General features: G+C 41.9%; 6 protein-coding genes across 14 annotated transcripts in view; 4 read left to right on the forward strand and 2 right to left on the reverse strand.

Annotated features, from left to right (window-relative positions):
• ckn (CRK like proto-oncogene, adaptor protein) overlaps window positions 1–8,590 on the forward strand; it is a 56,351-nt gene extending 47,761 nt beyond the window's left edge. For 6 of the 9 annotated variants that reach the window (XM_066394593.1, XM_066394592.1, XM_066394591.1 and 3 more), the window contains 9 exons: window positions 1,825–2,001; window positions 4,659–4,846; window positions 5,024–5,458; window positions 5,805–6,041; window positions 6,662–6,838; window positions 6,910–7,158; window positions 7,209–7,643; window positions 7,926–8,122; window positions 8,172–8,590. In XM_066394593.1, coding sequence (XP_066250690.1) covers window positions 1,833–2,001; window positions 4,659–4,846; window positions 5,024–5,458; window positions 5,805–6,041; window positions 6,662–6,838; window positions 6,910–7,158; window positions 7,209–7,643; window positions 7,926–8,122; window positions 8,172–8,274 — 2,190 coding nt within the window. In that variant the 5' untranslated portion in view covers window positions 1,825–1,832 and the 3' untranslated portion in view covers window positions 8,275–8,590. The remainder of the gene's footprint in view (window positions 1–1,824; window positions 2,002–4,658; window positions 4,847–5,023; window positions 5,459–5,804; window positions 6,042–6,661; window positions 6,839–6,909; window positions 7,159–7,208; window positions 7,644–7,925; window positions 8,123–8,171) is intronic. The other 3 variants (XM_066394586.1, XM_066394589.1, XM_066394587.1) reach the window with 3 other exon arrangements.
• Window positions 8,591–9,885: 1,295 nt separating this feature from the next.
• elgi (E3 ubiquitin-protein ligase NRDP1 elgi) lies at window positions 9,886–12,430 on the reverse strand. The gene is made up of 5 exons (XM_066394113.1): window positions 12,198–12,430; window positions 11,938–12,080; window positions 10,982–11,438; window positions 10,767–10,932; window positions 9,886–10,536 (listed from the first exon to the last, which is right to left on the reverse strand). The coding sequence occupies exons 1-5, from the start codon at window positions 12,285–12,287 to the stop codon at window positions 10,433–10,435; spliced, it is 960 nt and encodes a 319-aa protein (XP_066250210.1). The 5' UTR covers window positions 12,288–12,430; the 3' UTR covers window positions 9,886–10,432.
• A 429-nt stretch (window positions 12,431–12,859) lies between these two features.
• On the forward strand, window positions 12,860–15,508 carry LOC136411675 (uncharacterized). Its single transcript, XM_066394328.1, is given in 9 exon segments — window positions 12,860–12,933; window positions 12,987–13,134; window positions 13,193–13,662; window positions 13,713–13,876; window positions 13,984–14,136; window positions 14,191–14,337; window positions 14,395–14,629; window positions 14,687–14,888; window positions 14,938–15,508. Coding segments are annotated over 9 exon segments (1,689 nt in total). The 5' UTR covers window positions 12,860–12,925; the 3' UTR covers window positions 15,100–15,508.
• A 281-nt stretch (window positions 15,509–15,789) lies between these two features.
• Window positions 15,790–17,040, forward strand: LOC136411713 (E3 ubiquitin-protein ligase rififylin-like). The gene has a single exon (XM_066394378.1). The coding sequence runs from the start codon at window positions 15,885–15,887 to the stop codon at window positions 16,761–16,763; it is 879 nt and encodes a 292-aa protein (XP_066250475.1). The 5' UTR covers window positions 15,790–15,884; the 3' UTR covers window positions 16,764–17,040.
• A 205-nt stretch (window positions 17,041–17,245) lies between these two features.
• LOC136411918 (alpha-ketoglutarate-dependent dioxygenase alkB homolog 4) lies at window positions 17,246–18,247 on the forward strand. The gene has a single exon (XM_066394728.1). It carries the CDS (start codon window positions 17,256–17,258, stop codon window positions 18,132–18,134), a length of 879 nt encoding a protein of 292 aa, XP_066250825.1. The 5' UTR covers window positions 17,246–17,255; the 3' UTR covers window positions 18,135–18,247.
• Window positions 18,135–21,384, reverse strand: LOC136411917 (alanine aminotransferase 1). The gene is made up of 7 exons (XM_066394727.1): window positions 20,764–21,384; window positions 19,915–20,048; window positions 19,693–19,868; window positions 19,425–19,615; window positions 19,057–19,371; window positions 18,829–19,005; window positions 18,135–18,781 (listed from the first exon to the last, which is right to left on the reverse strand). Exons 1-7 carry the CDS (start codon window positions 21,013–21,015, stop codon window positions 18,452–18,454), a joined length of 1,575 nt encoding a protein of 524 aa, XP_066250824.1. The 5' UTR covers window positions 21,016–21,384; the 3' UTR covers window positions 18,135–18,451.
• Between the last annotated feature and the right edge of the window lie 976 nt (window positions 21,385–22,360).

Genomic DNA, 22,360 nt, shown 5'->3' on the forward strand with positions numbered 1-22,360 from the left:
ACACGCCTTTACGCTGCATTATAGCCAAAGAATTTTGTTTATTGTTCTCTAGGCATAACCTGTGGAATAGTACTTATCCGTTAGATCACAGCCGAGCCAAAAAACCGTACTTAAGAGTCTTGGTTATCCTCATTAAGACTAAAACCACGTCTTTTAACCTAAACAAAGGCTGAAATGGCGCCATTTATTTAACCATCATCTTCCATTTAACACTAGTCAGAAGCAGAAAACCTTATTACATAAATAAGCATATTAATTTCCCATTGAAACTGTACACTTTCACGTGTCGGGCGCCATGGCATGACAAAATGTGGGCGAACCGTCAATGTTTCTCTGATAAATGGTTAGATTTTAAATGTCAGAAAGTTGGGAGCTACGCCCCTGTTCCGCGGGTTTTCCCCCGATCACGTGGGTGGTTTCATTGACAAATCGCATAGATAGTAAAATGCCCATTGATGGAAATGTCGATTGTCGATATCTCCATTTAAACGCCCATTTCGAGGGTTTGGGAAAAAATTCGCCTTCGCGTGTGTATAACGGTGAAAGGGATCGTTTACAGTATGTAAATTCGAGTTATGAATTAAATATGCGGGCAACAGACTAGTTGGTGGGTTTAATTATTGTCATTAGGTCTAGTTACGAGATGTCAGTGCTGCGCCACTGACTCACGAAATTGTAAGCTTTGGATGTGACGAGATAATGATACGCCACTGACTTTCAGTCAAATTCCAAGCGTTGAACGCGCTTTAGGTGTTTTTCTGATGTGAGTCAGAACCATATATTTTTTTAATAATTTTTTGATTCGCCACGCCACTGTTTTTTTTTATCATTTCAAACCGCAAAAAGTTATGTGTTAAAATCATATATTTCTCACAAAATTTCTTAAAAATCAGTGGCACAGGCAGAGGGCGAGCTAAGTGCAAAGCGAAAAGAATATTCTGATATTTGTAAAGCTTTTAATATATTTTTTACTTATCGAGAGGTGCTACGCCACTGATTTTTTAATATCTTCACCGGCGCGCTTGAAGCTATGCGAATTTTTGCATTTCAATGAATTTTTCTGTGGCGCTGTGGCCTTTGGCCCCAAATCGTCGTTGAGGGACCACCCAAGACTGTTTGGTTTGCGTTTCGCGTGCAGATATGACAAAACGAACTCGTTTACATACTGCGTATCTCCGATTCGATGGGAGAGGCAAAAATAGCACGTTTGTGGCACTCGTTGCACAAACGAAATCACGTCCGTTTGCATATAGGGAGAATCGACCTTAGGGAGCATGCAAATGGGATTTCTGCATACTGATATTACACAGATAACATCGAAGTTGTCAGGAACATCCTTCATCAACGCTGAATGTGCGCAAAGTTTCCTGGAAACGCTCACGTATGAACCCGGTTTTAACTAGAAAAATAAGCTTGAAATCCGCAGTTAATAACTCGGCGTAAGAGGAGGTGTGGCAACCTTGGAAGAGGCTTGACAGATTTATTAGAAACGTCCGAAGTAAAGCAAAAACAGAGCACAACGTTGCCGCTTGTCCAATTGTTCCTTAATCTTTTTTTAACGCGTCATTAAAAGAAATTTTCCCCACAGAGGATGCTCCTGGTGGTTTCGTAGTTGCGATGGCACTCTTCGGGATTTTTTCCAGCTTAAAAACTGTGTGAAATTACTGTTGTAGCAGAAAAGTATGAGGAATTTAAAAACTCTAAAAATACTCTTATTTATCGATTTTCGATCTACAAAGACAGGCGTTGCACGCCGAATTTTTAGCTTTATAGCCGATTTTGGACTATTTTTAATTGGTTATTAAAACTTTTGTTTTGTTTCAGTGGGCGGCATGTCCAGGCCGCCTAAGCCCACCGCCACCGCCAAGAAGGTGGCGCCGCCGGCGGTACCCCACGAATTCCGCCATTCCGGCAGCTCGTTCGGCAGCGCTGGATATGGGAGCTCTGAGGACGGCAGCGGGGGCTTTTTGGCACCCGCGGAACCACCTGGAGTACCGAGAGGTGAGCACTAGCGACCATAGGGAAGTGTCCTTTTCGCACGCTCGTGAATGCGCAAGTAAAGTGACTTGCGATACGAGCTGTCGGGACTGAATTATTGATCGAACGTAAGATACTGTTTGATCTAATAATCGTGCACTTTGCAAATGATAAGCGAACTCGACATCTGCGTGTTTCTCGGTTGAAATTGCGGTACAAATTGTAAATTATGGCCGCTACAAGAACGAAATAAAAGCAAAAATTTACCGTAAACACACACCCGAAAGTCCTTTATCCGGATAAGGCGAAGTGACCCAAACTGGTTCTGAACCATCAGGGTCTTATTGTGAGATCTACAATTACAAGGCTCGCAACGAGATTACAATTAAAACCACCTGTGGAAGTCTAAATCCTGAGAAATATATGTAAAACGTAGGAGCGACGTTTCTCCGTGGGTTCACGGGTTCCAGATTACAAGTGCCGATTGGCACGTTGGAAACACCACACCGATCCCCACGGAGATAACCGAATACAAAGACCTCAATTGGAATAAAAAATACTATTGCGCAATACTCATCTTTCAATCAGACATATTTGACCAGAGGCCGATGTAGAGTCCCACCGACATTCTTTATGTCCTTCGTGGATAAAAAAATACGCCCTATAAGGATAGGCCGGGTTCGGTTTCCTTTCTCGGCCTTGTGGGTATGTGTGCTTTGGCTTTGGCGAACGAGGGAATTTTTATTAGAAAAAGATCGACAAAGAACCTGAGAAGACAATAAAGGCAATTGCGCGCTCGTAGGTACGAGAAAAGGCGCGTTATTTGGCGTTCAGGGAAAATTGGTGAGACATGATCAAGAGTTGTTTCGTAAGAAAAATTTCGTCAACTTTGGCGGCAATTCGGACCCACTTTCTGCACGCTTTTCGAAGCTATTTAAGAAAGTATTCGCTGAGTAGAGGAATGTTGCGACAGCAGTCGGAACAAAGAGCAAATTTTTAATGAGTTTTTATTGGAACACCCTGTATTTTATCGAATTTCACAAGGAGCAAAGGGTCAATGCATTTTCTTATAACTTGAACGTTCTTGAATTCACGTCTATATTTGCAACGGTGGAATTTAATTTTTTATTATAAGACCATACTGTATATAAATTTACTACTTATTAAGGTTAATTTACCCGTATAAATTCTTATACTCATCTCACAGTTTTCGAGTAATATGGAGAGTAATAAGAGCACGTTTTTAATGTTTTTAAAGGGAGTTTTTGAAACGTCTTTCATTGCAAAAATTATCGACTTGAATTGACGAAAGCAGGCGCGTATTGACAGTCAATTTTAACAGCAATAAAAAAATATTGCACTTGTAAGCAAAGAATTCTCAAAAAATTCTAGCTGACATCAGAATTATTCAATGACACTACTCCTTGGCCCGATTTTAATCCTATACTGCCTCAATACCAAAAAAATGTACAAACTTGATTTCACACAAAACCGGAGTAATTTGAGAGCCCAAATGGGCAAGAACTATACTTAATCTGGAAACTTGATTTTTCCACCTAAATGTCCTGTACAATCGAACCGTTTGACCTCTTCTCAAAATTCCCCGAACCTATTAGAAGGCTAACAGCCTCCTTTTTATAGACTAAAGACCTTAACTGCAATCGACAGGCATGGAAGATAGATAACGCGCCTCGATTAGTGTACATAAATTTCGTCGCTGCGTACATAGATTAATGGTGTGATTACGCGGCACCATCGCGTGGATTCCGGCCCTGCCTTTGGTCCTACAAGTCGCGAAATTGCCTCCATATGAGCCTCAGTCCGTGCAAATTTCCCACAAGCAACCTTCAAAACCAATCGGGACTAATTTGTGACGTCGCACACATCTGGTTTTTGCAATCGTCCATATTCATTTTCTCTTTTACTGCTGGGGTGCGTAATAACACAACACGAATTCGGGACTCCGGGTATTTTATGGGCGCATAACCCTGGTTTACGACGTGCCATGTACGGCCATAATTCCTCGATCGAATGGCATTTGCAAGCCTCATCCGCTTTCCCCCAACATCGATTACAACAAACGCTAAAAGGCCAAGAAGGATAATTTTTGTCTATTATTGTTATATCTGGTATTGTCTTCTTTTCATGCTGGCGCCATCGCTGGGCCATCAGGTGAATGCACTCCGCACAGCTCTGACATTGCCCCCGGCTTCGAAGAGTGTGAGGCTTGTTAGGCGAGCTTGCTTAAGATAAAACAGTGTCAACAAAAAATGAGCAGATGTGCCCCATAAGCCCTATCGATGGAAGCTTGAAAGCCCCTTTTATTATAGGCCTAGTCAGGGATTTTCAACGGTATCTTCCTCGTAATTGCTCTTAATTGCACTCGTACAAAAACTGGAACTATTTCAATACACTTAAAGTGTCACTGCCTGAAGGCACTGCAGAGTGGGCAAGGCGTTACGCCTCTGGTTCTTTTCATTTTAATGGGGTAGGATCATGTTCCTGCTAAAAAATTCCTACGTCATTGAGTCCGAATAATCCTTTCAGTAAAATCCGACAGTTGCCTATGCAAAAGTCAGGGTTGTACTAGGGACAGAATCCCAGACACCCATGAGATGCAAAGCGCACAACTGATCAGTATAGTAAGAAAATTCGATTGCACTAAAACTGAGCTTTTCCAGATGACCACTCGGACTACGGCAGCAGCGTCAGCGGCAGTACCGGGAAATCCCCGGGCCCCCTCTACTCCGCCCCCTCCTTCACCTTCCCGGGCCAGCCGCCCCCGGGAGCGGTCCTTACCCATAAAGCCGCTGTCTACTACCACAACCAGCTGAGTCTACAAGAGGATCAAGGCATCGACATGACCCAGGTAATTTCCTAACCACCAGCATTATCGAAATTTGCCCAAGCCGATTTCGTATTCCGCGTTTACGACCGGGTAAACATAATCAACATTCATGGGGCCCCGCGTTGTTTGCTTATGAATAAGGCAGTTTTTAAATTAACTTGATCAGGGATTCAGTTGAGAAATTGTTTTTTGTTGCAGTCCCCCGGTCGCGACAGCCCTGGATCTTCCAGTGGCAGCGCTGGTTCGGGATCGAGACACAGCACCGCCTCTTTGGACTCTGGTCGAGCCTCCTATCACCCCCTGAGCACCGCGGGGAGGAGCACTATAGGATCATCGAACAGCCCTAGGTGCTCTTTGAGCTCCTGCTCAATCGGGTCAGACCAGGGCCGCATCGAGCGCATGATCAACCAAGGAGTGCCCGACCAAGACATCATCCACTCCTGGCTGGTTGATTTGCAGTTCGAAGAATACTTCGCCCTGTTTATAAGCGCCGGGTATGATCTGCCGACTATCGGGCGTATGACTCCTGAAGACTTGACTGCCATAGGAATTAAAAAGCCCAACCATAGGAAGAAATTGAAAGCCGAAATTGCTCAGCTCAATGTGCCTGATAATTTGCCAGAGTTCGTGCCTGTAAGTGCCAAATTAACTATGCAGGATATGCGCTGCTGGAGCTCAACCATGAGAGTTCATGTCACGATGTTAGATCTGAAATCCGACGTTTCGGTTCACGGTGACTATCATCAACTTGGTTTTCCTTACGAGCGCCATTTTGGGTTTTATCATTTTTGAATTCAGTTTTTCCTGGATACGCAGTGTGAAAAATCAAGAGGGCGCCTTTAGGAGAAACCAAGTTGATGATTGCTGAGAACCAAAACGTCGGATTTAGATGTAGACGTAAAATCGTGGCATGGTTGGGCTCCAGAAATGGACACACTGGATAGTTCCTGAGCCTCATCAAACAAATTTTCCCTCAAAGGGATCATTGGAGGAATGGCTAAGCATCCTGCGTCTCGATGAGTACCTTCCTGCTTTCATCGAGCAGGGATACCAAACCATCGATGACGTCGCTCAGCTGACTTGGGAAGACTTAGAGGAGTTTGGGATAGTGAAACTGGGTCATCAGAAGAAGGTCATGCTAGCCATCAAGCGAATCAAAGACATTAAAGCGGGCAAGCGCATTAGCACCGACTCGAACCGAATCTATTCCACACAGGTAAATCACCCTGCGACCCCCTTCCAGGCTTGATCATTTCAATGTTAGATGCTCCCAACTTTGAGCATGTTTTCCGATCGATCTTTCGATGCGTGATGTCATCACTCATCACACATGTTACACACATCTTTTCGGTTTATTGCCAGTTAAAGACAAACACCGAACAACATGTTCAAAGCAGTTAGGGAAACCCGAGACACTCGTCCTTATTTATGTGTTTGAGATGCATATGGATGAACATATGCGCTAAATCTCTGTGTTTGTTATTCGGTTTTTTCTTAATTTAACAATGGCGCTGTTCATTCCGAATCTATTACATACTCCATCGACACAAGTTACAAGCAAATTTAGAGCAGAGCCTCAAAGCAAACCCCTTTGGCCGCTCGCCTGAATTCGCTCCAACCTCAACATCAGAGCTCTCTAGTGTCAGTGACATGAATGAATGCATTAGGTTCGGCACTTTACTACCATAGATGGCGTGCAAGCTCTTCACACGCTCCCCACTCTAATAGTACCTCCGAGGTTGCCACTGTAGGGACACTAGTGACGGTGGCAACGTCGGAGACCCCTCTGACATCACACTTGACCCATTGCTTACGCTGCATGTCTGTGTATATAAGGACGTGTTGGTGCACGTTCCCATGGAGCTGCCATCGCCAGGGGCGGTACCACAAGTGCACAGTACCTTCCACTCGTTCCACCAGGCGTGGGAGATCGACCAAACTCGGCAAATGTCCACCTCAATAGGTCCCACCTACACGCACACCATGTACTGTCCCGATATTGTCCCTATAAAGGTACTGTTCTTTAGTTCTGCATGTGGCGAGGCTGTTTTTAGTTATTTGAGGGTAATGGGGGGTTGTTTTAGATACGAACGGGGCGAGGTAAGTCGCTGGAATCCCTCGAGGATCCGACGGAAAGGACTCATCACACGTTTTCTGCAGAGAACACGCAGACTTTTTACTATAATCAGCCCTCAGGGTGGCGGCCTCGGTCGTACGATGACGGCGATATTACTCCCACCAATGAAAGTGGGTTGTTCTATGAGGGTGGTGGCACCCTGCCCAGGCCCAGGGGCATAATCCGGCCTAGACCCATCGCCAAAATCACTGCCAAAGTATGATGCCGCACCAAAATTTATTAACAAATACTCAATTACTGCTTTAGGCTAGAGAAACATTCCCCGACTTCGAAAAGCCGCAATTCAACCCTGAGAAGTACGGCAACCCCCAATACAACAAAACCCTACCGGGGACCTACATCCAGTACGGCAGCCCCATGATGGGCAAGAAGATACCCCCCAATCCCCCCAAACGAAGGGATAGCGAATGCACAGAGGAAACCACCACGGTGGAGATTCATCACGTGCAAACTTCGAGCCCTTTACCCCTCCCTGCGTATCCCAGTAGCGATAGTTTGAGCATATCGCTAGATAGTGGGGGAGACTTGCCCTTGCCGCCTCCTCCCGCTCCAGGAACCCCACCAGGGGCGGTGTCTTCGCACTGTAAACTGAATTCATCGCAGAGTTGGGGGGCTGAGGAGCAGGAGCTGATCAAAACTTTGGCGCTGCAACATCGGAATGGGTCTGACGCCAGTTTTAAGGTGAGTTTGTGTTACGAGGATAATGGGACTGGTAAAGTAACTAAATACAACCCATTGGTGCAATTATTCAGTAAAAACTCGCTAAATGCTTAATTGAAACAGACTTATTATACTCCAATGGTAATGTCAGAAAAACTATCAAATCATCAGTGGTGGAGTGCGAGCTTTTCAAACGATTTAAATAGACGTACGCTGTTATCAATAACGTCAGGAGTCAAGATTGTGACCTCCCAAATATCACATTGTTCGATTTTCATAAGGTTATTTTTGATGTTTTTTCAGTCGAGCTCTAGCACAGAATCGGATTCGCTGCCCTTTGCCAATGAAAACGCGGGCACGATTCGAACCAGGGCTGGCACGACTACACGACAGAGTGAATTTTCATCGCCCAAGTCGCGTCCCGCGGGCCTCCCGGCGCATCCGTCCCCGACCCCAAGCCAGAGTCGGGCTCAGGTCCCCGGACCCAGCACACGCAATAGGTAAATTTGTTGATCATCCCCTAATTACGATAAATTACGAAAAACGTAGGTCCGAACCTGCCGCCGACGTACTGAACGACATTGGCAACATGCTGGCCAACCTGACTGATGAGCTTGACGCTATGTTGGAAGAGGAAAAGAGACAGCAATAGAAGACTGACCGGGGTTATAAGTGTGGGAGGTGACTGACTCCCCCCTGCAACTTGATACAGGGTGTTTTCGTCGCAATAGATTTTAGCACTGGGCTGGATCGGCCCTTAGAGCTAGTCACGGTCTGAGGTGATTTGTGGGAAAGAAACGCCCTGTAAAATATACCGAATGTCCCATGATTTCGGGATATACATGAGCGTCTCTGTACATATTTAGGTGTAGTGGCTGTAGTCTTAGATAGGGGATAAATTTGTACAAAGCCACCTTTAGTATACGGAGTTTAGAAGGCGAAGAGGAGAAATGAATATTTAGTAGTTATCGGTGTTTTATTACCTTTTACACAACTCCCGCGCGTAACAGTTTTAATTTCCTTTGTGTGTATAATATTTAGTCACTTTTTCACAATTTATAGTGACTTTAACAGATTTTTCCAAAAAAAGACTGGTTAGAAAATTGTGTGATTGTTATTTTCCTTGGGCTTTGCCCTATAGGGTAATCCGACACCGTCAAAACGACGTGTTATTGTGACTACCGTCAGAATAGCATGTCACTTTGACAGTAGTCGTTTGAAGCTCGCGTAAGAGCAGTCTTAAATGGGCGATTTGTGCCATAGCAATTGAATTGTGAAATCGCCCCTTTTCAACCCGAATAGGGCGGTATAGATATTATTATTTAGCTGTCCAAGAAACGTTGTCCTTTATGATATAAAAAAAAACTGTAAAGTTTTCCCCTTAATTATCATCGTTCGAGTGGCAGATAAACTGATGAAACGTTGTGCTACTTAATATTTTATATTCGCATTTATTATATTATTGTTATTTATATTTAGCGATTCTCTCATTGATTAACTAATTAATTATAGTTGTTATAGGCCCAGTTTCGGCCCTACGTCAACGGGTTCTGCTAAAGCATTTCCAGGAGACTGCCATGTTGGACCGTCAATTAACGCGTGCCATGCAAACCTAACCTCCAACTCTGACTAACATTGACATTTGTGACAGACGCTTTAGAGATTAGGTGTAAATTTCGCGAGCGATCCAATATGTCCGCCGAAAGTAGGCACTTTAGCAGGATCCGTGCGTTAATGAATATGGATTTCATTATATTATTTTTCAACTATTTTATTGTTAAAATATAGATTAATAAATACCTTGTATAAAAAAAAATGAAGTTTTACTATTAACCGCAAGTAGAATCAAGAAGGCTTAAAAAATTAACTGCGCGTTGTGAAGCGGCACGCTACTGATTTATGAACAATTTGGAAGCTTTAAGTTTCCTTTACAACTGCCGAGATTTACGAAATCCCCAGTGTATAGTCACCGGCGTATTAATATGCAACGAAAATAAATTTTCACTAGACATGAGATGTATGAGAGAACATGGGAGGTATGAGAGCACATAAGAAGGATGAGAGAGCATGGGAAATATGAGAATACATGAGGGATAAAAGAATATAAGAGGTATAAGAGGGACGAGAGAACATTAGAAGCATGAAAGATCTACTAGAAAAGCAACCAGAAGTGCCTGCGAAGATTTCCGAATTAGTGGAAGCACGAACTTAAAGGAACCCATGGAAGAAAAATGAGTAACACCCCACAAGAAAACAACCTAGGTCTTCACAGTCGTCGATCTTTATTTATCTTAACATATGCAATATATAATATAAAAAAACCAATATTGGCAGCTTGACAAACCTAACAACAAATTCTAATGCCCAGGTGTATGTCCATGACGCACAAATACCAGATTCAGGGATCCACCCTTAACTAACCTGAACCTGATTTTATCAGGGGAAAACCCCCCGTTAAGGGGTAGTTTCTCCGACCCAGGCATCAAGCGAGATCTATAGACTTGCACCAAATAAACTTAGAACCTAAAAGCTTTCTGGAAAACAAGGAGATAAACAAGGAAGAATTAGCTACCAAAAAAACAACAAAATTTACTCTCCGACCTAATTTACGCTAATAATTTAACACATTTTCATTTTTGGTTATTTAGTTAAAAGAGAACCTACACGAGGATGAAACGGTATGCATTCATGTATACAAATAAGCCTTTTACTCTCTTCTATTCGTCGAAATTAGCTCATAAGGACAATTACGGTTACACCAACTGAAAAACTAATGAAGGAATGTAATTAGTCTGAAGGGAAATTCGCAGTTATTCCACCCCGTGTGCGAATATCATCACAAGACCGGGTTCCACCATCATGTCCTCGCCCATGTGCTGGTTGTCGCATTGCAGCACCAGGACAGCCTGCTTACCTGCGTCAAACACCAATGTACAGGGTAACCTCGCAGAAGAGAGAAGTTGCACAATGGCTAGGAGCATGTTAAGAAGCCTCTAAAAATCCCCACGTGCCTTTTAAGTCAGTTAAAAACTCTGAACATTGTGTTTTCAATGGTGCAACTTTTCTCCCTTTCAAGCAAACCAACAACCACTTTTGTGTGGGACCACCCAGTACACCATCACCAAGAAACAACACTGAACGAACCTGGCACTCTTTTGCAGACATAGTTCTCGTACTGCCTCCTGTTATTTTGCCGAGTTTCCAAGGAACACAACCCTGGCGGCCACCTGCACTCATGACAGTTCTCCATGAGATTATCCAGGATGTGGATGGGACAGCCCATCTCTGTTAATGTCCTTTTGATCATCCTCTGCAAGACAATGCTTTATCCTCGGGAAATCCAAACCCTAAGCAACAACCTGCAGGGCGTCGTCCGGGGTGGAGATCATTCCCCCCCACCTGGTCACTCTGGCTCTTTGGAGAGAACTGCTCCACATCACCACCTCCCTATCCAGCTGGTCTCTGTCCATCGCATCCGCAATTGCTCGCATTGAGGGATTCGATACCTTCAAGGCCCTCATAAACTCCTTCAGTAGCTGCATCTCTCTCCTTTGTTCAAGGATGAAGAATCTCAGCTCATTGAACTCGAGTTGGCATTCATTCATCTTTTGTTGCTGCTTCTGGATAAGGGTGCGCAGCTCTTTGATGCAATTGTGGTCTTTTAGTTCATCTTTGGGGACTACAAGGGCACATCCCTGTTCGCAGAGAACAGGCCTCTTTGGATTGTGATCACATTCTTCGAGGTGTGCAGTCAGGGTATCCAGATTCAGCTCGCGCGGGCAACCATACTGGGCGTTATCGCAGCTTATTGTTAATCTTAGGAAAACAGCTTATTTGAAATTCATCAAGGTGATGTGTGCAATAGGAGGTTCACCTTGTGAATTGTTAAATAGAGGAGGTGGGTGTGATGGGGGTTTAACCAGGAAAATTTTTATGGACGAAACAGGGAGGAGGATCAAAATAACAACCAAAAGCACTGAGCACAAACCTGGACATGCCTAAATTAAAATCGAAGCACTTTCCATCACCATTTAGTAGTGAAAGTTACAATTAAATCCCGCCTTGATGCCTTCAGAATGGGCAATTTTTCATGCAATTTTGCAGATTTGTTGTGTCATTAACATGGAAATCCCCTGCTACCAAACCTTGCACAACAAACCATGTTTACATGTGTAATTACATGTTATGACTTCAAGTAAATTGATACTGGTTAATTATAGGCAAACAATTGGTACTTAAATCTCCAATTGGGCATTTTGGTAAGGTGATTAGAGTGTAATTTATAAGATAGGAAAATGGTCTCTACAGCTCTTACCTTGCAAGCAAATTCCTCAAAATTCGTGGCACTTGAGTCAACTGTGCAGGAGTTAAATTTTGTCTGTCAACAGGACAAGTGGGCTGCCGAGATATCCACTGTGTAATGCAGGCCTTGCAGAATACATGCTCGCAGTCTGGGGCCTGCAACAAAAACTTTGACTTACGACTGATTGAATGAGATGAGTGAGTCTGAATTAAGGAATGTGGGGAGCTATAAAGCAATGTCTGTGTGTCCCCATATAAGGCAGAAGCACTCACTTGTAGGGGGTCCTCCAGCACTCCCGAGCAAATGGGGCAAATGAGTTCCTCGTCGACGTCTCCTTGAAACCTATTCACTTCGAAACCCATTTCCCTTCAAAAACCCACTTCCATAACAGGAATTTTTCCCAAAATTTAGCGTTTTCAAGGTATTTATATACGACTTCTTGTTGGTTTTGCGGACTCTTCGATTGACAGATGTTCGTACATAGGGCATGAAACGAGTTTTTTGTTTTGGTTATGATGGGTTCAAGGCGCAGGGGGGAGTATGAATTCGAATCCAATCCGCCATTTTATTAGAGCACGATACGTCTTTTTAATTATATGTAGTAGAAAAAGACAGAATGAAAACTACGAAATACTTGAAAAATTAATACATATGACTAAGTTATGAAGCGATTAAATAATGTAATTCCTTTAATGTTTACTAATAATTCGTGTTCTGACTCAATTTCACCCGTAAAGAACGATTATGCAATGAATTTGAGATGGAAATGATAGCTCATTAATTCTAAATTTAAATCTGTCAATATCCTACCGTCTAAATATTTCTACAAAACATATACTAAAATTGTTGATCATCGCTCTACTAGCCACGTTGTCACATTTTTTAATAGCAAATATTTGAAAAATATCACTAAATTGACAGCTTATCTGTATCATCTCATCCTAATTAATCAATTAGGGTGTTTGTTTATTAATTATTTATTTGTTGACAATTACTGAAAATGGACAGGTTAGTAACACACCATTACCCCCCTTCTCCCCGAGTAAAATTTTGATAAGTAGGGATCCCCACCAATACAGTGCGGCAGCGCCTTCAGAGCCCGAACATGTAGAAGGGAGCAAAGAGGCCTCAGAGTCTCAGCAGCTGAGCCCCAATACCTTAAAGGTGGCTGCCGCTGACTGCTTAAACAGCTGGATCGGCTATTTGCAGGTAGAACCAGCTTCCATTAAAAACACCCTAATGGGATACCAACATCATAATCTATTAGATGCTCAATAGTATGTGTGCAGCTGGTATGCGTCTAGCTCAATCCCTGTATAATTTATCACAACTGCAAAACCTGCCACTGGCCACCCAATGTATGAGCAGCTGGGATGATTTAACTAAAGCAACAGCAGTAGCCAGCAGTTCTGTTAAGAACCATATTGCGGCTGCAATGCAAGACATGAGCATTGGAGACACATTTACTGGCATGTTCTTTCACAATTAAAAAAACAAAAACTTTTAAATTCATCATTCAATAGAGTGTGATGCTCAAAGGCAACTTGAGCACAACCAGAACATAGTTGCGGAAAACTTGCTCACATTCATCAATCTACAATATCAGTTCTCCATAGCCAGCTGTGAAAATTTTGGGTCAATGGCCATGTGTCCCTCATGCCAAACTACCCCTGGAGGGGTGCACAATTCAGATTGCAGTATGGCTACAGTGCAGCAATGTTTTAACAAACTGACAAGGTTCGATTGAGTTACCAAAGTGATAATGGGACATAAATTATTTGAAATAGGTCTCAAATGTCTAGTCCGAGAATGGAAGATGTTCCAAGACAGCACAGTCCAATGGCTGATACAAGGGGTTCTTCTCCATATCAGGAATCAATGAGGGGTCCTAGTCCCATTCACGGGTTTCCAGAGGGACAAAAGGGGATAAGCCCTCTTGAAAATTTGAGAGGTAGGTGCTAAGAACAATTATTCAAGTTTAAAAAAATAGACAGAGTATCTGAAATTTGAGATTCTCAATTGTAACCTTGGAAATTGTTAATTTTCTCCCCATAATAGGTCCATTTCCCACCCCAGGACCACTACAAACCATGAAGTTGCCCTTTCCTGGACGCGGAGGGCAACGATCACCCCTCCACTTTCCCTTATTCCGTTTAGGAGGTCCCAGGCGCTGGTCAGAAGCAGCAGCCACTGATGTTAGCGGATCTGAAGGTTATTCTTTGCGATTTTCATGTTAGAAACTTAAAGGTGCGTTTTAATATATAGTGACAAAAGCAGATGGCAGTGCTCGCCGATGGTCAGTGCCGTATGATTCCACTTGGATTGGAGAGGGTCAAATTCGCCCTACTACTCAAGGGAAGTTGATGGTCCCTGGAGGAGGATCTCAGGACAGGAGCAGGAGTACTACTCCTGGTACAATATTTTCATTATTGTTTTTTATAATTTGGAATGAGTTTATAATTATTGCAGAGTCAGTAGCGTCGCAGACTTCCACTTCAACTACAGCCCAAATTCAACCCCCTCCTACTGGAGGAGAGCTGCCAACTGTTGACGGCCTCTCCGAGGCTATTCAGCTCCTGTCTTGTCGTCCTAGTCGCTTTTCCATTCCCAGCACTACCATTCCTGGACATTCATATGTGCCTGTGTGTGTGGGTGACACGTACGAAGACCGTATTGGACATCGCAGAATGTTTCCCTCTCAGAGGTTTTCTTATTTCTCCATTCTCCAGATGATTGTAGTTTATTTTTGAGGTCGTTCCAGGGGCAATTGGCAATCAGTGGACGTACCCCACACCAGTCACGTAGCTGTGCCTGAGCAATTCGATATTTTTCCCGCGACTCTGCCTCTAACCTCCAGGAAAAGCAGCTCCTCCACCGATTCCTCCTCATGTCTGTCAATTCACAGCAAATCCACTGCCAGTGGCTCAGAACCCAAGAGCTCTGCAAGTGAAGGCAGCGGCCCAGTAAGTTTTTAGATACCTCTATAATTAAAGTTTTAACCGTTTTTTTTAGGACGCCGTGCGCCTTCACACGAATTACTACTCGATGTGGAGTGGCAGTGAGCATTTGCCCTTCATTAGACTGCCGGAGAGTCAAGAGCCGCAAGACGATAGTGATACAGACGATCCTTCAACAGGGCGAAACGGATTTATTCCCTTTCCCAAACCCACGTAGACTGAAATAAGACTGACCTGGATTTTGTACTTGACGCAGTCGTTTCCCTCTCTTTTCTTCACCTCCAGGGTGAAGCGAAGCCGAATATTTTGATGTCTTGGTGTAATGTATTGGGCCTCGTTCGATGTAATGTGATATAATGTATGTGAGAAATAGGTGAAAAATTGGTTATTTTAAGGAGCAATGTAAATCACCCGTTTTTTCTATAAAATACTCACAGTGAATGGAATTTCCTTTGCACGAAAATGTGTCCTCTGGTAATGTGGTTGTCTTATCGGAAATTCACTCTTTCTATTCTAGTCATTACACATGATAATTATATAGGTAATTTACTCGCTCTTCGCTGGCTGAAGGGCTTCTTTTACAAATTTTAGGATGTTTTTACTTGGAGTATATAACAACAAATGAATATTTGTATTTTATTTTATTGGCATCCTCCAAAACGTGTTGATAAAACGAAAATATTCAAAGAATCCTAGTAATAATTGTTTTAAGATGTATATAATTCGAATATATGTTCAATATATATATAATATATTAAAATTGTAGACATAAGACCCATTTACGACGTTGCCAAGATTTTTTAAAAACACTATCAATAATAGACATGATGATCATGCTTCTTGTCAAACCAACCATTGACGCAGTAGACCCACCCACTTTTGTCTTTAGTTCGTCTGCCTCATGCAGTTTGTGATGTTTTCTTAATTCCCAATCTTGTTCCAAAAACAAACTATTATTTCAAGTTTACCCTCATCTGAAATACCTCGAAGTACAATAAGGAAATGCCTTGTTCCAAATGCAATTCCGACTTTACATTAATTAACTGGAAAATCAAGTGTGGGGAATGCGAAGACAAATACTGCAACAAATGCCTGAAACGCAAAAATGGAGTCCTGTACTGCGAGGTGTGTCTAGTGTTAATCAAGCGGCCGCCCGACCGTGTAAAATTAATGGAGCTGCGTGCCAAAGATCTCCGAAACTACTTGAACAAGAACAAGGTGTCTACATATGGTTTAGTTGAGAAAAATGAGTTGGTAGATTTATTGTGCAACAAATACATCCCAGAAAAGCAGCACAAAGGGGTGGACAAACTTACGGCAAACTTCGGAGACCCTCTGAGACCAATAAATGGATTCTTCAACAATCTGGAGTCAGTTATTACTGAAACTCGCCCGACTACAGTCTCAACCCCTGCACCAAAACCCCAAGTAGTACCACCTTCTGCACCTCCACCTGAGGAGCCATTGCAGCCACAGCCAACAACCTCACAGGTCACTGAAACAACCCCTCAAGCTAGTCCATTACCACAGAGACACCCAAGACTAGAAGACTTTTCTAAAGTTGAAGAACTGAATGAACTAACTCCAAAACAATTAAAGATTCTCTTGACTATTAACAGAGTGGAGTTCCGGGGATGCATAGAGAAAGAGGAGCTTCTGGAGAGGGCTAGAAGACTTTGGGAAGACAATAATCGCAACAAAGATATTGCCGAGGATGTGCCATTTGAGGAACTCTGCAAGCTTTGTATGAATGCTCCATTAGACTGTGTCTTGCTTGAGTGTGGCCACATTACCACTTGCATTGAGTGTGGGAAGAAATTGGCTGAGTGCCCAATCTGTCGCAGATATGTGGTGAGAGTGGTTAGGACATTTAAAGCTTGAAATGCAGGAAAAATTGGAAAATTGTGATTTTACTACTGTTTGGGTGATAGAATTGTATCTTTGAAGTAGCTTTAGGTATAGAAACAACTGGTTAAAAGTTGTGGTATTGATGTGAGCTTTAATTGCGATTGTAAATTTTTGGGTTTATCCAGATTTTACTTTATTTTATGATTTTTGATTAAGTCGGATTGATAGTGTTTGGAATTTTATGAAGTGGTGTGGTAGTTTTAATTTTTTATAGTTTCTAGTAATTTAGCCAATATACAATTCTTATTCATGTACTGTTTTATGAAGTTAGTTTTAGCCGTGTAAGACCACAAATTCAAAAAATTCAGAAAACATTCAATTTCAATGAAACACGACACTACCCGCAATGTTGCCGCATTCACCATATTTCTTTTACTCCACATTGACAAAAGTACATAAATCCCAACCTCATTTTAAATTATTTATTATTTTTCTCAGTTCAAGTGTATTTTTTAATCAAAAGCTATGAATACAACGCGCCCCTGTGGCTGTAAAGGCTACAGAACATGTCTCCATTGCGAATCAATCTACAAAATTCCGACTTCAGGGGATGATGTCAAGAAAAGCCCTTTAAAAAAACTAGTCTACTGTCTGTATTGCAACTTATGCTACCATAATGAGGACCCCAATTCCTACAAATCCCACCCTAACCACATAGGAGAGGCAGTCAAATTAGAGGGTTTGTACATCAAAGAAGACTTCATTACTGAAGAGGAGCATGATAGATTAATGCAAAACATTGATTCAATGCCTTGGGATGTCTCACAAAGTGGCAGAAGAAAGCAGAACTTTGGCCCTAAGACTAACTTCAAGGGACGCAAGCTACGCCTTGGCAATTTCAACGGTTTCCCCGCCTTCTCCAAGTTTGTGCAGCAGAAATTTGAAGAAGTACCTCTAATGCAAGGATTCCAAACCATTGAACAATGCTCATTGGACTATGATCCCAAACGGGGCTCATCAATTGAGCCCCACGTGGATGACTGCTGGGTTTGGGGTGAAAGAGTAGTGACTGTTAATCTGTTAAGTGACTCAGTGCTTACGTTGACTCCAAATGAACATGTGGAGAGGTACAACTTGGATTTAGTGAAAACTTACCCTCCAGTGATAGGGGGTTTTGGCAATTTAGTGAATGCAGTGATATTCGTTCCTATGCCTAGGAAGTCATTAATTATTATGTATGGAAGTGCTAGATATGACTATGAGCATAGAGTGGTAAGAGAAGATGTGAGAGAGAGAAGGGTTTGTTTGGCTTATAGGGAGTTTACTCCTATTTTTTTGGCTGGAGGAGAACGTTATCAGGAGGGGAAAGTTGTTAGTGAAAAGGCCAAAGAGTTTTTCTCATAATTCAACAAACAATTATTAATTTTATTTCATCATTTTGTTATTTAGTGCTTACATAAGAGAGTACAGGGAAAGACGTAAAATATATTAATTAAATAAACACGTTCCTCAATCAACCCATTTCTGGTCTTTGGCTCAAATCTAATATAGAATGTTTAAAAATTTGTCAATGTTGAATCACATATTGTCTTAAATTACTGCTTTACAGTGAAGGTACTTTCACAGAGATTATCTTCCCTGTCATGGCAGCCCATGGGGCATGTGAATTATTATGGCCTTTTCGAAATAAAAATCGACTAGATCTGGTTTCCATTATGCACTTACGAATACTTCTTGATAAATTTCTTGTGGAATTCTGCAAATTTCTCCAGCATAACCTTAAGTTTATCAGGTTGCGGTAGAATGGTGGTGCGGAAATGGTATGTTCCAGGCTGTTGCCCGAACCCTGAACCTGGCACAATACAAATTCCCGTGTTTTCCAGAAGTTCAAAGGCGTAAAAAGCATCGGGTTGTTTTCCGTCTTTCTTGGCGGCTTCAATGGCCTTTTTTGGAAGGGTGATTTTGGGAAAGGCATACATAGCTCCTTGAACTTGGTTGCAGCTGAAGCCCTCCATGGAATTAAAGGTGTCTGCCACCATTTTAGCGCGCAGCTACAATAATCCCATCAAACCAATTTCTTGCTTGACTAAAAATTTACCTTTAAAGAGTCTAAAACACTCTGTTTTTCTTTGATAAATGATTGATAACTGGGCTCCCCCTTTTGGGGAGGGTTGACAATGGCATCTAAAGTGACTTGTCCTAAAACTGTAGGACAAAGCATAGCGCTGATGGCTTTCAAGTACATAGCCTTAACTTCTGGACACATGTTGATCACCTAAACTCCTTCAAAATCATCAAAAAAATCTCTTTCACTTTTCCTTTTTACCTCTGCATAACCCCCGCGAAGCCCGCACTCTCCCATATATCCCTTTGAACAAGACATAAAACTAGCCAACTCCATGGAGCTATAAGGCTCCCCCATCTCTATTAACACCTTTTTGAAGGAATAAAATTTTGAGCCTTCAGCGTAAACGTTGTCCTGATAGACCTCATCGGCAAGTACAAACAGCCGTTCCTTATGGGCAAATTTAATTATTTCCTCAATATTTTGCCGGGATAAGACCTGACCGGTGGGGTTTCCAGGGTTGATCACCGCAATTGCACGAGGGTTACAAGTCTTTCGAGCCTCAGTAATCGATCTCTACAGAAACTTTTCTTTTAATAGACGTATTTAAGGTGGGGATAAAGACAGACCTGAAGCTCTGCAATGTCCAAGCCCCAATTGCGAGACTCGTCCAAATAGTACCCTATTTGATGAATGCCAAATTCGGCCAATGAAGCCGAATATAAGGGGTATTGCGGAATAGGGATCATTACTCCCGGGTTTTTGCCACCGATGTTGCAGATTAGGAGTTTGAGCACGTTTTTTATAGCATCACTAGCCCCTAGGTAGTATTAGTATTTGTATAAGAAACCATAGCCCCACAATTTTTGGAATAATTCTAATGCCACAAGCTAGTACCTGCGCTAATAATGACATTCTGCCAATCAGCAGGAATCCCATCTCTCCTCTCGATATACTGAGCCACATGCTTTCGAATAACCTCAATGCCTGGAGAGTCAGTGTAGGACCCCACAGAACTCCCTCGACAACCCTTAAGGATTATCCTAGCTCTTTCCTTAGCATCCTCAGCAAACCTAATGCAGTTGGTGAAAACCCAACATTTCCAATTTGGAACCTTACCTGGGGTCATCCAAAAGATTGGGCAGGGTCACCAAAGCCAGGACCTCCCGAATGAAAGTAATAGGAATTTGGCCCATTGCATGGCAGTCTCCGATGTTGGCTTTGATGACTTCAGTAAATGGCTTTTTAACCCCCTAGGGAGATTTTATGGATTTACTTGATGTGAAGGTAGGTTTTGAGGGGGTAATTGAAATGGAGAAATTAAGCTCTAACTCGTGGATGTGATATTGATTTCCATGAAAAAGTATTTTGTCTGTTGACCCTAAGGTGAATGGTGATTGTGTAACTGGGTGAAATGCCAATGGTGAGTGTTTTATGATCCATGGTCAAGGAAATCTATTTATATGTTACAGCTGTAGTGTTCAGCTGCCAAGTGCTTTTCTACACACAATTGATATCCTCTCAACAATGGATTGAGATAGGCATTTTTCTGTCCTTTCTAATTCTCATCTAGGAATATAAAAATTCCACCATTAGTAGTCTTAGCATAGTGGTTCAAAATTCAAGCACAGCAAGTTATCACTTTGTTTACCATGCATAATAGATTATTAGGATTTTAAATAATAGTCATGGAAGTTAAACTTGTGATAATCCCTAGTTTAAAGTTCAACTTCTTATCTTGCAACTGAGTGTTTACAATAAACAATTTGATAATGAGATATTGAGGTGTTACAAAACGATGGAAATGGGATTTTAAGTCTTATAACAACTACCTTGTAGTAGGTTGAGGTAAAGGACAAGTGGCAACTTTAACAGGAGCATAAAGTTCTTGTTTGTATATCACCTTGAAGACACACATCCATGAATGGTGCCTTATGTTGAATATGTCACTTCCCTACTTGAGCTCACCTTCTCCAGCTCCTTTTCAATCTCCCCAGCCCTAGTGACCAGAGGGCCCCTCACTGCATACTCCAATACTTTGATGTTAGGATTCATGTTGTCTATAGACAAACAATGCTTCTGTCGCCCTTCTGCGGGCTGTGTTTGCGTGGCCATACTTCTGGTGAAAAATAGGGCTCCACTGCTGCCCTTATCCCTTTCAGCTGCACTCAAAACTTCGCCCACTGCGGCGCGCACTGCCGTGAAGTTAGCCCTCCTCATACTGGCAGGTGACTTTCGCGTGAAGAACGTACTTATCGATCGTAGTTAATTGGTTGGATTTTTGTAGATGTGGTCGCTTTTCGATTAAACGACCAATCGTCGCTCGGTATTTCTCGTTTAGCAAGATAATCGCAGCAGTTTTACCGGTTTCTGATGCATCACTATGTCACACAAGGCCGAATTAATTTCTTGTTATGTAATCCGTGCAAGAGAACGATTCCTACAACGATCGCTTGTTGCGGACTGTACGGCACTGCGCTGAGTTATTGGATTTATTTTCGAACTTGCACTGTTGGGATTTAGACTGTGGAGCGGACCTCACAAGAGTCAAATGTTATCATCGAGTTATCGGGAAATTACAGGAGCTTATTTGGCAGAGGCACAAAAATCCCGAGCGTTTTTGAAAACAGATTATCCGCCATAGTGTCAAGAAAACAAAGCAACATTAGCATAGGTGCAAAAAATAGAACGAAAATATTAATTCAGTTTAGCATTTGCGCAGAAGTGACTTGAAGGTAAATCAGTCTATTCAATAAAAACATTAATGACGTTTCGGTCATATGATGGTCATTGTATCCATGGTAATACGAGAATAGACACAAATGGGCACAATTAATAACAGAAATTATAGTCAAATAAATCTTGTGAAAAATGACTCATTAATGCCATAAAATTCTATTTTACACAGGAGTAGATTTCATAAAAACGACAGCCATAGAAGTTTGTATTGTTTATTTGTTATTGTTTTCCTTGTTTACAGTATTAATAAAAGAAGAGACGCGCTTAACGATGATTTGGCAACAGTGTAAATTCTAAATTGTAAAATGGTCAGCTGATGAGTGTTTGTTTAATGTAAATAGTAAATAAACAACAGTTTTTAGTGTTTTTGTTCAATAAAGTGAATTTCCACAGGTTTAGCGATGTTATCACAAAAAAAATAGGTAATTTGCTGAACTTAAAAGGAGCAAATAGTCATATTTCTCTGAATTTTTTTCAAAAAAATTGTCACGTAAATCAGGTAGACTGAGAAGGTAAAAAACCCAAAAATCCTATATGGTCATATAATCAAATCGACCAAATATTAAATTTAGATCAACTTAAATGATTCTGAAATGTCAAGGGCCATTTAAAATTCTTAAAACTTTAATTATTATTTGTTTTAATTTCATTTTAGTAATAACTCAAGATTTAATGTCAAAATGTGCTCATTAAAAATATGAGCCAGCTCTGATATTGTAAGTCGTAAGCAGAAAGGTGAGGTCACGTGATCTCTTATAGTATGATTTCGATTGGCCGCCCTGTACGCATATAAACCCATTGCCACTCAAACTTTCATTGTGCCTTT

The sequence above is a fragment of the Euwallacea similis genome, chromosome 10, assembly GCF_039881205.1.
Source record: "Euwallacea similis isolate ESF13 chromosome 10, ESF131.1, whole genome shotgun sequence".
NCBI classification, from domain to species: Eukaryota; Metazoa; Arthropoda; class Insecta; order Coleoptera; family Curculionidae; genus Euwallacea; species Euwallacea similis.

What these genes read in the sequence shown, in the direction of transcription:
- LOC136411918 (XM_066394728.1), top strand. Translation starts at nt 17,256, where the DNA reads ATGAATACAACGCGCCCCTGTGGCTGTAAAGGCTACAGAACATGTCTC.
- LOC136411917 (XM_066394727.1), bottom strand. Translation starts at nt 21,015, where the DNA reads ATGAGGAGGGCTAACTTCACGGCAGTGCGCGCCGCAGTGGGCGAAGTT. An exon ending in TTGAAAAGGAGCTGGAGAAG is followed by an intron (nt 20,049 to 20,763) that starts GTGAGCTCAAGT and finishes AAATCTCCCTAG; the next exon opens with GGGGTTAAAAAGCCATTTAC. An exon ending in GAATGTCATTATTAGCGCAG is followed by an intron (nt 19,616 to 19,692) that starts GTACTAGCTTGT and finishes AATACTACCTAG; the next exon opens with GGGCTAGTGATGCTATAAAA.
- elgi (XM_066394113.1), bottom strand. Translation starts at nt 12,287, where the DNA reads ATGGGTTTCGAAGTGAATAGGTTTCAAGGAGACGTCGACGAGGAACTC. An exon ending in TTGAGGAATTTGCTTGCAAG is followed by an intron (nt 11,439 to 11,937) that starts GTAAGAGCTGTA and finishes TGTTTTCCTAAG; the next exon opens with ATTAACAATAAGCTGCGATA. An exon ending in TGTCTGCAAAAGAGTGCCAG is followed by an intron (nt 10,537 to 10,766) that starts GTTCGTTCAGTG and finishes TGTTTGACGCAG; the next exon opens with GTAAGCAGGCTGTCCTGGTG.
- LOC136411713 (XM_066394378.1), top strand. Translation starts at nt 15,885, where the DNA reads ATGCCTTGTTCCAAATGCAATTCCGACTTTACATTAATTAACTGGAAA.